Source organism: Nicotiana tabacum, chromosome 4 (assembly GCF_000715075.1).
Source record: "Nicotiana tabacum cultivar K326 chromosome 4, ASM71507v2, whole genome shotgun sequence".
Lineage (NCBI taxonomy): Eukaryota > Viridiplantae > Streptophyta > Magnoliopsida > Solanales > Solanaceae > Nicotiana > Nicotiana tabacum.
The window spans coordinates 32053695-32068098 of NC_134083.1; the positions used below are offsets into that span (position 1 = coordinate 32053695).

General features: G+C 39.1%; 1 protein-coding gene across 1 annotated transcript in view; it reads left to right on the forward strand.

Moving 5' to 3' along the window:
- LOC107783605 (alpha-mannosidase I MNS5) overlaps positions 1-8404 on the forward strand; it is a 37107-nt gene extending 28703 nt beyond the window's left edge. Inside the window, exon 15 of the mRNA XM_075251638.1 lies at positions 7938-8404. Within this exon, the coding sequence (XP_075107739.1) occupies positions 7938-8165 (228 nt within the window). The 3' untranslated portion in view covers positions 8166-8404. The remainder of the gene's footprint in view (positions 1-7937) is intronic.
- The last annotated feature ends 6000 nt before the right edge of the window (positions 8405-14404 follow it).

Genomic DNA, 14404 nt, shown 5'->3' on the forward strand with positions numbered 1-14404 from the left:
CTACTGTTAAAGTACTGAGATCTGACAATGGTACAGAGTTTTTCAATAAAAATTGCAATGAGTTGTTGTCATCCTTGGGTGTAGTACACCAAAGTAGTTGTCCTTATACTCCACAGCAAAATGGAGTAGTAGAGAGGAAACATAGACACATATTGGAGGTGGCAAGAGCATTGAAATTTCAAAGCAACATACCTACTAGATTTTGGGGAGATTGTGTCAAATCTGCAGTTTATTTAATCAATAAGTTGCCCACAACAGTGCTGAGTGGAAAGTCTCCATATGAAAAGCTCTATGGGAAACAACCTAAAATAGATCATCTCAGAGTATTTGGGTGTCTTTGTTATGCCAGCACACTGCCAAGAGGGGACAAATTTGCAGCCAGGGCAATGAAATCAGTATTCATTGGATATTCAGAGGTGCAGAAGGGATATAGACTGTATGATTTGGAATCCAATAGATTTTTTGTAAGTAGGGATGTGAGCTTTAGAGAGGATATCTTTCCTTTCAAGGCACTACCCAGTGAACCTGAGAATCTGTTCATCCCTGATATTGATTGCTCAACAAATCAACCTAATTCAGCAGCAGAAGCAGATGATGATCCGGGGACAGCCTCTCAGAATACAAATGACCAAATCCACAACACTGAAGCAGATGATTCCAGCTCCTCTGTAGCACTAGATATGTCACTAGATGAGGCAGTAAATGACATAGAGGAACTTGGGTCAGGAGAAAGCAGTGAACAAGATCCTCCACAACAACAGGAACATGAAGAGACTACAGTTGAACCTGTTAGTTTATAGATATGTATAGTGTAGTCTTGTCCCACATTGGAAGAGGAGTAATATCTCCTTGTATCTCTTTGTAGTGTATAGCTATAAATAGGGACCTCTTGTATTGTATTTATCATCCAATATCAATAACATATTTTCTCCCGTGCCTTCTCACATGGTATCAGAGCATTAGTGAGAAAAGATCGCTGTGCGTCATTCCAGCGTTAACCGGGAAGAAAGAACTTAGTCATCGTGTAATTTTTCCGGTGACCTAAGGCTTGTCTAAGTGAAAGTCACTTTCTGTCGGTGTTGTGCTAAAACCAACACCACCACGAGGTAGATCACCCTCCGACTACCAACCCCTGAAATTTTATCCGGCAGAAAAGCCGCCACGCTCCTCCACGCGCCGGCAACAACTTTTCCGGCGAGGGTTCCGGCCACTTTCCGGCCATTTTTTCGCGAAGCTTCTTCAGGACAGTGTGCTCTCTTCAAAATTCCGAGCCTTACCATCTAATTCAAATCAAATTCCGGCCACTTTTATATTTTTCTGGCGTGAACAGTGACCTTTCTGGCCATTTTTTGAAAATATTTCTTCAAGACAACTTGCTCGCAAAGGAATTCCGAGTCTATCCATCCTGGTTACAACAAATTCCGACAACTTTGGAATTTTCCGGCGAGCGACAGTGTTTCCGTCGTGAACAGTGTTTCCGGCGCAGAACAGTGCTCTGTTTTCCTGCTGTAAACAGTGTTTTTCAAGCTATTTCTTCAGTTTTCTCACAGTAGTTACTCATTTTCACTATTTCAAGTTAACCCTACTACAAATTGTAGCGACATGGGAACCGATGCTTTGAATAGTCGGATGGTTTCTTTAGCAGAGTATATTGAGTTCCTTCAGTATAAAGCATGTAAGCAGACATCTTCTGAGATAGCTTCTGTTGTTCAAACAGGTAATAGCGTGACTTGTTTCTCCCAATCTTCATCCTCTGAGTCTTGGGTCATTGATTCAGGTGCATCAGATCATATTTCTGGTAACAAATCTCTTTTCACTACTATTTCGTATTCTCAATCTCTTCCAAAAGTCACAATGGCCAATAGGTCTCAAACCATGGCAACTGCAATAGGTCAAGCAAGCCCACTTCCTTCCTTACCTTTAGATTCAGTCATTTATGTTCCCAATAGTCCTTTTAATCTCATAGCTGTTAGTCGCTTAGCCAAATCACTTAAATGCGCTGTTTTATTTCTTGATGACCATGTTTTTATACAGGAACGCAGTACGGGGCGGATCATTGGTACCGGGCGTGAATCAAACGGACTTTATTACCTTATCCTTGCTAAATCACATGGACTCACATCTTGTATTCCTTCTACAACTTGTCCTGTTACTGATTCACCAGATTTATTACATAAACGGTTGGGACATCCCAGTTTGTCAAAACTTCAGAAAATGGTATCTGGTTTATCTCACTTGTCAGCTCTAGAGTGTGAGTCATGTCAGCTCGGTAAGCATACCCGCTCCCATTTCCCTCGGCGTCTTGATAATCGAGCACAGTCACCTTTTACTTTAGTCCATTCAGATGTTTGGGGTCCTAGTCGGGTCAGTTCCACCTTAGGATTCCGCTACTTTGTCAGTTTCATTGATGATTATTCCAGGTGCACTTGGATATTTTTGATAAAAAATCGATCTGAGCTGTTTTCTATTTTCCAGACCTTCCACGCTGAAATTCAAAATCAATTTGGGGTTTCTATTCGCACATTTCGTAGTGATAATGCCAGAGAGTATTTGTCTTCCCCATTTCAGCAGTTTATGAAATCTTATGGGATTATTCATCAAACATCTTGTCCGTACACATCTCAACAAAATGGGGTAGCTGAAAGAAAGAATAGACATCTTATTGAAACTGCTCGTACCCTACTCATACAATCTCATGCTCTGTTGCGTTTTTGGGGGATGCCGTTCTTACATCTTGCTATCTTATTAATCGTATGCCATCTTCAGCTATCCAGAACCAAGTTCCATTCTCTGTCATGTTTCCCCATTTACCTTTGTTCTCTCTTCCACCCCGTATCTTTGGAAGCACTTGTTTTGTCCATAACCTTACTCCAGGAACAGATAAGTTAGCTCCTCGTGCTCTTAAGTGCCTATTTCTGGGTTTCTCGAGAACACAAAAGGGGTATCGATGCTACTCTTCTGACCTCCAGCGGTACCTTATGTCCGCTGATGTTACCTTCTTTGAAACCCAATCATACTTCACAAGTACGGGTCATCACTTAGATATTTCTGAGGTACTACCAGTTTCATCTTTTGGAGATTCAGTCACTCCTGCTCCACCACCTATAGCTCCAGTTGTAGCTCCACCACCTATAGCTCCGGTTGTAGCTCCACCACCTATAGCTCCAGTTCCTCCACATAATCCAGTTCAACCTTCTGCAGCTCCACCACTCTTGACTTATCATCGTCGTCCACATCTAGCATCAAGCACAGGTGATTCATGCCCCGCATCAGATTCTGCACCTACTGCGGACTTGTCTCCTCTTAGTCAACCAATTGCACTCCGCAAAGGTGTACGATCCACACTTAATCCTAATCCCCACTATGTCGGTTTAAGTTATCATCGTCTGTCGTCACCACATTATGCTTTTATATCTTCTTTGTCCACTGTTTCTATCCCTAAGTCTACAGGTGAGGCACTATCTCATCCAGGATGGCGACATGCTATGATTGACGAGATGTCTGCTTTACATGCGAGTGATACTTGGGAGCTTGTTCCTCTTCCTGCAGGTAAGTCTACTGTTGGTTGTCGTTGGGTTTATGCAGTCAAAGTCGGCCCGGATGGCCAGGTTGATCGGCTTAAGGCTCGTCTTGTTGCAAAAGGATATACTCAGATTTTTGGGCTTGATTATAGTGATATTTTCTCTCTCGTGGCTAAAGTAGCATCTGTTCGTCTCTTTTTGTCCATGGCTGCTGTACGTCATTGGCCTCTTTATCAGTTAGACATTAAGAATGCTTTTTCTCCACGGTGATCTTGAGGAAGAAATTTATATGGAGCAACCACCTGGTTTTGTTGCTCAGGGGGAGTTTAATGGTTGTGTGTGCAGATTGCGCAGGTCACTATATGGTTTGAAACAGTCCCCTCGAGCTTGGTTTGGTAAGTTCAGCACAATTATTCAGGAGTTCGGCATGACTCGTAGTGAGGCTGATCACTCTGTGTTTTATCGGCATTCTGCTCCTAATCTGTGTATTTATCTAGTGGTTTATGTTGATGATATTGTTATTACTGGTAATGATCAGGATGGTATTACTAATCTGAAGCAACATCTCTTTCAGCACTTCCAGACTAAGGATCTGGGCAGATTGAAGTATTTTCTAGGTATTGAGGTCGCTCAGTGTAGCTCAGGTATTGTTATTTCACAGCGGAAGTATGCCTTAGACATTCTTGAGGAGACTGGAATGATGGGTTGCAGACCTATTGACTCTCCTATGGATTCGAATGCTAAGCTTCTGCCTGGACAGGGGGAGCCTCTTAGAGACCCTACGAGATATAGGAGGTTGGTTGGCAAATTGAATTACCTCACAGTGACTAGACCTGACATTTCTTTTCCGGTGAGTGTTGTAAGTCAGTTTATGGATTCTCCCTGTGATAGTCACTGGGATGCAGTTGTTCGCATTCTTCGGTATATAAAGTTAGCTCCAGGCAAAGGATTACTATTCGAGGATCGAGGCCACGAGCACATTGTTGGGTACACAGATGCTGATTGGGCAGGATCACCTTTTGATAGACGTTCTACGTCTGGATATTGTGTTCTAGTAGGAGGTAATTTGGTCTCGTGGAAGAGCAAGAAACAGAATGTAGTTGCTCGATCTAGCGCCGAAGCCGAATATCGGGCCATGGCTATGGCGACGTGTGAGTTAGTTTGGGTCAAGCAGTTGCTCAAGGAGTTAAAGTTCGGAGAAATCAGCAAGATGAAACTAGTGTGTGATAACCAAGTTGCTCTTCATATTGCGTCAAATCCGGTGTTTCATGAGAGGACTAAACACATTGAGATCGACTGTCACTTTGTCAGAGAAAAAATACTTTCAGGAGATATTGTTACAAAGTTTGTAAAGTCAAATGATCAACTAGCAGATATTTTCACTAAGTCTCTTACTGGTTCTCGTATTAGGTACATGTGTATGTACCGGCTTGAGGGGAGTGTTAGTTTATAGATATGTATAGTGTAGTTTTGTCCCACATTGGAAGAGGAGTAATATCTCCTTGTAGTGTATAGCTATAAATAGGGACCTCTTGTATTGTATTTATGATCCAATATCAATAACATATTTTCTCCCGTGCCTTCTCACAGAACCAATGTCATCAGTTGTGCCACAGCCTACTGGGAGCAGAAAGTCAACAAGAACAATAAAACCAGCAGTATGGCTCAAAGATTATGTGACTTCATGTAAACCAAAAGGAACTAGCCTCTATCCAGTTTCCAATTATGTGAGCTATGATCACTTATCAGAACACTACCAATGCTATCTTGGGTCATTCTCAGCTCAGATGGAACCAAAGTCCTTTCAGGAAGCTTCTCAAGATGGCATGTGGATAGAAGCAATGAAGCAAGAGATTCTGGCACTTGAAGAAAACAAGACCTGGGAAATAGTAGACCTGCCTCCAGGAAAGCAAACTATTGGCTCAAAGTGGGTGTACAAGATCAAACACAAAGCCAATGGTGAAGTAGATAGATTCAAAGCCAGGCTTGTTGCCAAAGGATATACACAACAGGAGGGGTTAGATTACCATGAAATATTTTCACCTGTTGCCAAAATGGTAACAGTCAGAACTGTGATAAACCTAGCAGACTCTAAAGGATGGGCTTTGTCTCAAATGGATGTAATCAATGCCTTCTTGCAAGGTGATTTGTATGAGGAGGTTTACATGGATTTGCCTCAGGGATTCCATAGGCAGGGGGAGTATAAAGTTTGCAGACTACTTAAGTCTCTTTATGGTCTCAAACAGGCATCGAGACAGTGGAACATAAAATTGACTGATGCCCTGATAGGTGCAGGGTATTCTCAAAGTGCCTATGATCATTCCTTGTTCACAAAGAAGACAAGTGCAGAACTGCTGATCATCCTTGTATATGTGGATGATCTGTTGATTACTGGCAGCAACAACACATTGGTGGAAGAAGCAAAATCAACCCTACACAAACATTTCAAGTTGAAGGATCTAGGTGAACTTAGATACTTCCTGAGAATTGAGCTCATGAGGTTAGCAACATGAGTCATACTTAATCAAAGGAAGTATGCTCTTCAGCTGATTTCAGGAGTTGGGTTAAGTGGGGCTAAACCAGCTAGCTCACCATTGGAACAAAACCAAAAATTGACAACTGTTGAATATGATAAACATGCAGGGACTAAAGGAGATGAGGAGTTGCAAGACATTGTAAGCTATCAGAAACTAATAGGGAAACTCATTTACCTCACTATTACCAGACCAGACATATGTTTTGCAGTTCAAGTTCTAAGTCAATTCATGCAGCATCCAAAGCAATTGCATTTAGATGCTGCACTGAGAGTTGTGAGGTACATTAAAGGTTCACCAGGAATGGGGATATTATTGAAGAAAGGATCATTGAAAGTGTTACAGCCTATTGTGATGCAGATTGGGCAGCTTGCCCAAACACAAGAAGGTCTGTAACTGGATATGTGATAAAACTAGGAGACTCATTGATCTCCTGGAAATCCAAGAAACAACCAACTGTGAGCAGGAGTTCTGCTGAGGCAGAATATAGAAGCATGGGAGCAGTAACTTCAGAATTGGTATGGTTGGTAGGATTACTAAAGGAGCTGGGCTTAACTGTGAAGGAACCAGTAATACTACATTGTGACAGCAAAGCAGCTATGCAAATAGCAACTAATCCAGTTTATCATGAGAGAACGAAGCATATAGAGATTGACTCTCATTTTGTGAGAGAAAAAATTAAGGATGGTTTGATTACACCTCAGTACATTTCCACTAAAGAACAGCTCGCAGATGTGATGACCTGGGAACTGAGCAGCACAGAACCTTGATATCCAAGCTGGGAGTGTTCAATGTCTTTCACCCTCCAGCTTGAGGGGAGTGTGGAAATAAGAAGTTAGTTGCTAATTAGTTAGTAGTTGTAGTTGCTAATTAGTTAGTTGGACTAAAGTGTAATTAGAATAACTAAGAGGTGTACAAGAGTGATAACCAACTTAGTCTATAAAGAGGACTAAGTCGGTTATCACTGAACATAACAAAAATGAGCTACTGATCTTCTCTTCTCTATTCTTCTTCTCTTTGAATTCAATACTACAGATCGAAGTTCATTGTGCATGTGAGAATCGTGTAGATGTGTGCTCAATTTGTCTTCTCTTCTCTATTCTTCTTCTCTCTGAATTCAATACTACAGATCGAAGTTCATTGTGCATGTGAGAATCGTGTAGATGTGTGCTCAATTAGTGCAAGTTGAAAAGACTCGATAAACTATCCTATGACAATCAGTTTAAATGGGCTTGGGTGATTAAGATTCTATTAGTTGGGCGTTTTCTTAATCGAAGGCCAGTAAAAGCACTTTATTTTCTTTCCTATAAGAATGTTTTCTAAACATTATTAGGCCGTCTCAACCTAGACTAGAAATTTGATGGTAATCAGTTGTGGTCAATTGGTAACCATTAGAGTTCTGTAGGTGGTTGACTGCTAGTTGGCAGTCCCATGGGTTCTCCTTTTTTAACAATTTTTCATGTGTTTTCCTCAGACAAGTTCTATTGTGGGGGGGAGGAAACAAATTATGGCTCCACATTGCTGGCAAAATGGTTAGTTATGAACTCTGGGTTATAATTGGGTCAACTGATTAACTGAAATAGGTTTTACCTATATTCTCATGGACTCACAAAGTCTCTCTTTACTAGTACATTAACGAGATACATTTAAAGAAAATAGGATCATGATTTTTATCAAGTAGCAGAACATTGCTTGATAACTTACAAAGGACTTGGTCCGTTTGTTCTTGTCATGTTGCTGAGTGTGTCTACCTTTGTCTTTCCCGTTGTTTTTGGTCTGTTCACAAGTTCTTGCTTAGTTGATTGCACAACTTTTGTCATTTACGCTAGTAAAAGCAGATAAACATGAGCTCAAAGAATGATGATTTATTTAACTTGTGTAGAACGGAGAGCAGATAAAACGAACCAGTGCCATGTCACTTCGAGTTTGTCCAGCTGCTATGATTCACCATGAATCAAATGAAAGGCGACTTGAAAGTGCTTGCCACATCCCTGATACTCGTGCTGATCATCGATGTTTCAGTGATGATAATTGTGGTATTGATGCCAACACCTGCAGACGGAGGTCATGCAGTATGGCGGGATACTGTGGTCTCTGGTCGTACATATAAAAGGATGTATATCTTCAAATTCTTTTGCAACAGTCATGGTACACAGGTTCTAGGGAAATGTTCATTTTTGTATACTATATCTTAGAGTCAAAAGGTATATGAGATATAGGCCAAGATGAAAATGTAACAGACACTCAAAAAGCTGTCACATGAATTCTCTTGATATGTGCTTAAAAGCATTAAGAGCGTGCCAGAATGAAGTTAATCAAAAGATAAGCATTTTGCTGCCACAAGAATTATATTATTGGCTTGTAATGTCTCTGTAGCATGTCTTATATTAGCAGTTCGAGCGTGAAAACAAGGAAGAGAAAGCAAGAGCTAGATGTTTGTTATTTATCTTTCACCTTGTTCTTGTAATCCAGGTGGAAATTTTGAGAAATTTCTGCAGTATTTCTGGTTTAACAGCCCTTCTAGTTGTGTGGTGTTTTTTTTCATTTTTCTTTGCTTTTTATTGTCAATGACTCATATCCTGATTCCTGTGAATGCTTTGTTCAAAATTTGATTCTGCCATTCTTCTAATTGGTTTACTCGTGGACAGTGTTTTAAAAGGCGTGAGCATAAGGCGAGGCGTAAGCCCCGAGGCACGGGGCGTAAGCCCCATGGATATTTAATTTTTAATATTTTATAAAATAATATAATTACGGTAAATATTTATAAACGGGTAAAATTGCATTAAAATTGAAGAAAAATATAAATATGCGAAAAATATATATATATATAGATGTGCTCCATCCCCACAAAAAACTAGTCAAAACAATCTATTATATGCTAATTAGAAGCACAATAACTTGAGTCAGAAAAAAAAAATTCTACATGGAGGGACAAAAAGGATTACTAACCTGCAATTTGAACTTTGAACTTGCTGCTATGAAGGAGAATGTAGTTCTCTTTGTATTTGTAAAAAATATTGAATAAGATATTAGCAGACTAGCGGATAAAGAATTGAAAAAGTCCATGAATTAGGGTTTCAATCAATAAAAAAGGTCTTGACTTTTAAATTTAATACATTTCAGTTCCTTTTTAAATTTTTTTGAGTAACTACCAAGCTAACTTTTGAGAATTTGGGTATATATGAAGGACTTATTCAATAAATTTTGTTTGAATTGATAAAGTCTCTGGGGCTTACGTCTCACTAAAAAATGCATCGTAAATATCCGGATGTACGCCCGGGCATACGCTAAATTGTTGGGCGTATGCCTCTTGAGATTTTCACTCCACACCAGCACCTCAGAGCGTTTTTGGTGCGCCTCGCCCCAGGACTCTCCCCGAAAATGTCTTTTAAAATATTGCTTGTGGATCCTTATCGCTTTTTAGAGGTATTAACTTATTGTTGTCATTGCCACTCTCGGAGACATCTTGAAGTCCAATATATGAACTCTAGGAAAAGTTCCATGCATTTGTTTGGGGATGTTAATAGTCCTCGCTCTTAGTTGAAAAATATTGGCAACACACTCTCTCTCTCTAATATTGCTAGTACACATTCTTATTCTACATTCTATTGTACATAAAATTTATCTATCTATCTATATTTATATACTATATTAAAAGCACGAGTGTCTTAATAAAATATCCTTCGCCTTTTTTACCCTTTATAAAAATAAAGTTTACACTAGACACAAGTCATTTAATAAATTTTTCCTAATATTTAGGACATTGAAAATAAAAAACTACTAAAATTGTAATTACTAAATTTTTCCATATTTGAAATATATAGGAAGTCCTAGAATTATGTAATATTTGGAAACATAATTAAAGAACCTCGTACACTTGATGTAGGCGCTTATTTGAGTTCTTACCATAAAATTAAAACATAATTAGCATAAAAATACTAAAATTTTAAAATTATAAAATTTAAAAGTTAAATAAAATGTTGAAATAAATATTAAGAGTTCAAAAAAGGTCAATTAGATAACTTCGATAGCTGGCGGAAACACCAAAACTTAAAGTCGTATTTCTCATTTAATGGACAAGCTAAATATGATCAATATTTATTATTTTCAGTAACTTATATTTTCAAAAAAAAATTAATTTTATAATGAAAGCATATTATTTTTATACTGAATTAGATTTCGCGCATATCATAAGACTAGTAATACATAAATTCCCGTAATGCATGTATTACTTAATACCGTCAACCATACACTATCACTAATTATGCAAGATAACTTCTTCTTCTTTTATGTAGGCAACCAAATACTGCATTATTCCAAATATCAACCAAACGATCCTTTAACGTATTGAGAATGAAACAAAAAGTAATTAGACATAATTGGGGGGGCCATTTTGTGATCTAGTCCTTGATAAAGATGGAAACTACCCTATATACCTACCTAATTAATCAAAAATAATTACTGGTATATATTCATTTTAAAAGTAATTACATAAAATACCTATTTTATTACAAATAATTACCCGCCCAACCCAATACATAATTAGCTTTCCTTTTTGCATCACGACATCAATTCTAGTTGTTGTCGCCACCCATTTCTCAAGGAGAAGCAGAAAACACTTTTAAAAAGTTTCAAAATTGATTTTCCTCTTTTGCTCAATGGAAAATTACAATTTTCAAATCGGAAGTTCAATCACAAAAAAGATAGCATTTATATGTTAATTGTATTGTACATATTTTCTTGCTCCCATCACCCACTTTTTTTTATTTATGCTTCATAATTCATTTTATCTCCTCAAAGTAAAATAAAAAATAATATGCTCTATCTAACTAAGATTTGAATTTTTATGTGTGTTTGAAGTATTTGCTGTTGGAATTTATTGGGTATTATTCTTTGATGTGTAGAATATGATGTTAATGCTAATTTTTGAATGTTTTATTGTGAGAAAATTAAATCCACCATTGAAGGATCTTGAAATTTATTAATTGGATTTGTTGAGTTTGTAGTTACCTCAATCCAGTTGTGATTGGAGTGTGCTTGAATATTGATTGGATGTTGTGATTATATTTTGAATCAATTTGGTGGAGATTTTGGAATATATTTTAGAATTTTGTGTTGAAATTGAGTTGAACTAGCGAAAAATACGAATTTATATTGTATACCAAAATAATATATTGTCACGACCCAAAATCCCGCCACAGACGTCGTAATGACACTTAGTCTCTAAGATTAGGTAAGCCGATTTTATAATAATTCAAGCCAATTTTTTTTATACATAAACCAACAGCGAAAATAATTACAAATATAACAACCTCCCAAGATTGGTAATACTGAATCACGAACTCTAACTGAATACATGAAATGATCTCAAGGATCGAATACTCAATACTGTTTGATTAATAATTAACAGTACAATAAAATAAAAAGTCTTCAAGGGACTGCGACGACCAAGTAGCTCTACCTTGAATCCTTGCGATCACACTTTAACTCTGTCCGAGTACGATAGCTCCAATACCCGATTCTGCAAAAAAAAATATGCAGAAGTGTAGTATGAGTACACCACGGTTGGTACCCAATAAGTATCAAGACTAACCTTAGTGGAGTAGTGACGAGGTACAGTTGAGACTAACCTCATGGATAGGCAGGCTTCTCTCATTCGCACCTGCGATTGGTGGCTCGCACCTGCGGCTGTCCAAGCGCAGGTGCGATTATGACAGTAGCTGGGAGCTTCAGTCCTTGCTCAATTTCCCAAAATTGGTCCGAGCCTCGTCCGGTTAACACTCGGGACCCCGGGGGGCCCGCTCGAACATACTAACAGGTTTGTAATTATAAAATGGACTCGCTCGAATTCTCGGAACGCGTAAAACAACATCAAATCTAAGAATCATACCCTAAACCAAATCGATTCAAACTTAAGAATTTCAAGTTCTTCAATTTACTTTCAATGCGCCAAAATATACTTAAACTACTCGGAATGACACGAAATTTTGCGTGCAAGTCTTAAATCAATATATGGAACTATTCCCAAACTCGAAATTCTAAACAGACTTCAATTACTCAAAAATCTACTCCAAATAAATTTAAAGAATTTTAAACCTTCAAATAGTCGATTTTACTATTAAGCGTCAAAATACTCCCGGGTTATTCAAAACCCGATTCGGACATACGCCTAAGTCCAAAATTATCATACGAGCCTATTGGAACCGTCAAATCCCGATTCTGGGGTCGTTTTCTCAAAATGTTGACCGAAATCAAACTTGGCCATTTAAAGCCAACTTAAGGAATCAAGTGTTCCGATTTCAACCCAAACACTTCCAAATCTCGAACCAACCATCCCCACGAGTCATAAATTAATAAAAGCATGTTCAGGGAGTTTTATTTTAAGGAATGGATTTCTAAAAGTTAAAATGACCGGTTAGATCATTACATTCTCCACCTCTTAAACAAACGTTCGTCCTCGAACGAGTTTAGAATAATACATGGAGTGCTAAATAAGTGTGGATATTTTCTCCGCATGTCCTCCTCGGCCTCCCAAGTCGCTTCCTCGACTGGTTAACCCCTCCACTGGACCTTTACTGCAAAAATCCTCTTGGACCTCAACTGGCGAACCTGTTTATCAACAATAGCAAATGGCTCTTCTTCATATTACAAACTCTTATCTAGCTGAACTGTGTTGAAGTCCAACACATGTGACAGGTCAACATGATACTTTCGGAGCATAGATACATGGAAAACCGGATGAACTTCCGATATACTGGGAGGCAATGCAAGCTCATAAGCAACCTCCCCAACTCGTCTCAACACCTCAAATGAGCCTATAAACCTTGGGCTCAATTTCTCCCTTTTCCCAAATCTCATGATTCTCTTCATCGGCGAAACCTTCAAGAGAACTTTTCCACCTACCATAAATGATAAATCACGCGCTTTTTGATCTGCGTAGCTCTTCTGTCTGGACTGTGCTGTACGAAGTCGCTCCTGAATCAACTTTACCTTTTCCAAGGCATCCTTTACCAAATCAATACCATATAACTTAGCCTCACCGGGCCCAAACCACTCGATGGGCGAACGACATCACCGACCATATAAAGCTTCAAATGGAGTCATCTCAATGCTAGATTGGTAACTATTATTATAAGCATACTCGGACAAAGGCAAGAAACGATCCGACTGACCTCCAAAGTCAATCACACATGCCCTGAGCATATCCTCCAAAATCTGAATTGTCCGCTCTGACTGCCCGTCAGTCTACGGATGAAAAGTTATGCTGAGCTCTACACGGGTCCCCAATTCACTCTGTACTGCTCTCCAGAAATGTAAAGTAAACTGAGGGCCTCTATCTGATATGATAGAAATTGGCACACCGTGCAACCGAACTATCTCCTGGATGTATATCTGGGCCAACCTCTCTGAAGTATATGTAATCACAACCGGAATAAAGTGTGCCGACTTGGTCAACCTGTCAACAATCACCCAAATTGCATCAAACTTCCTCAAGGTCCATGACAACCCAACTACAAAGTCCATAGTAATTCGTTCCCATTTCCACTCTCGTATAGTCATCTGTTGAAGTAGGCCACCTGGCCTCTGGTGCTAATATTTAACTTGCTGGAAATTCAGACGCCTAGCTACATACTCGACTATTTCCTTTTTCATTCGCCGCCACCAATAATGTTGCCTTAGATCACGATACATCTTCATAGCACCAGGATGAATAGAGTACCTGGTACTGTGTGCCTCCTCTAGGATCGTTTTCCTCAGTCCATCCACATTAGGAACACATAGACGACCATGGAGTCACAGAACACCATCCGCACCAATAGCAAATTCTTTGGCACCACCTCGTAGCACCGTTTCTCGAAGAACCATCAAGTGTGGATCATCATACTGGCGAGCCTTGATCTGCTCAAATAGTGAAGACTGGGCCACAACACATGCAAGAACTCGGCTGGGCTCTAAAATATCCAGTCGCACAAGTCTGTTGGCCAAGGACTGAATATCTAAAGCTAATGGCCTCTCTTCTGCTGAAATGAAATCCAAACTACCCATATTCTCCGCCTTTCTACTCAAGGCATCTGCAACCACATTTTCTTTACCCAGATGATATAGGATAGTAATATCATAATCTTTCAGTAATTCCAACAATCTGCGCTGCCTAAAATTTAGGTCCATCTGCTTGAACAAATGCTGCAAACTGCGATGATCAGTATAAACTTCACAGGACAACCCATAAAGATAATGCCTCCAAATCTTAAGAGCGTGAACAATCGCAGCTAACTCCAAATCATGCACTGGATAATTCTTCTCGTGGGGCTTCAGCTGACGTGAAGCATATGCAATAACTCGCTTTTC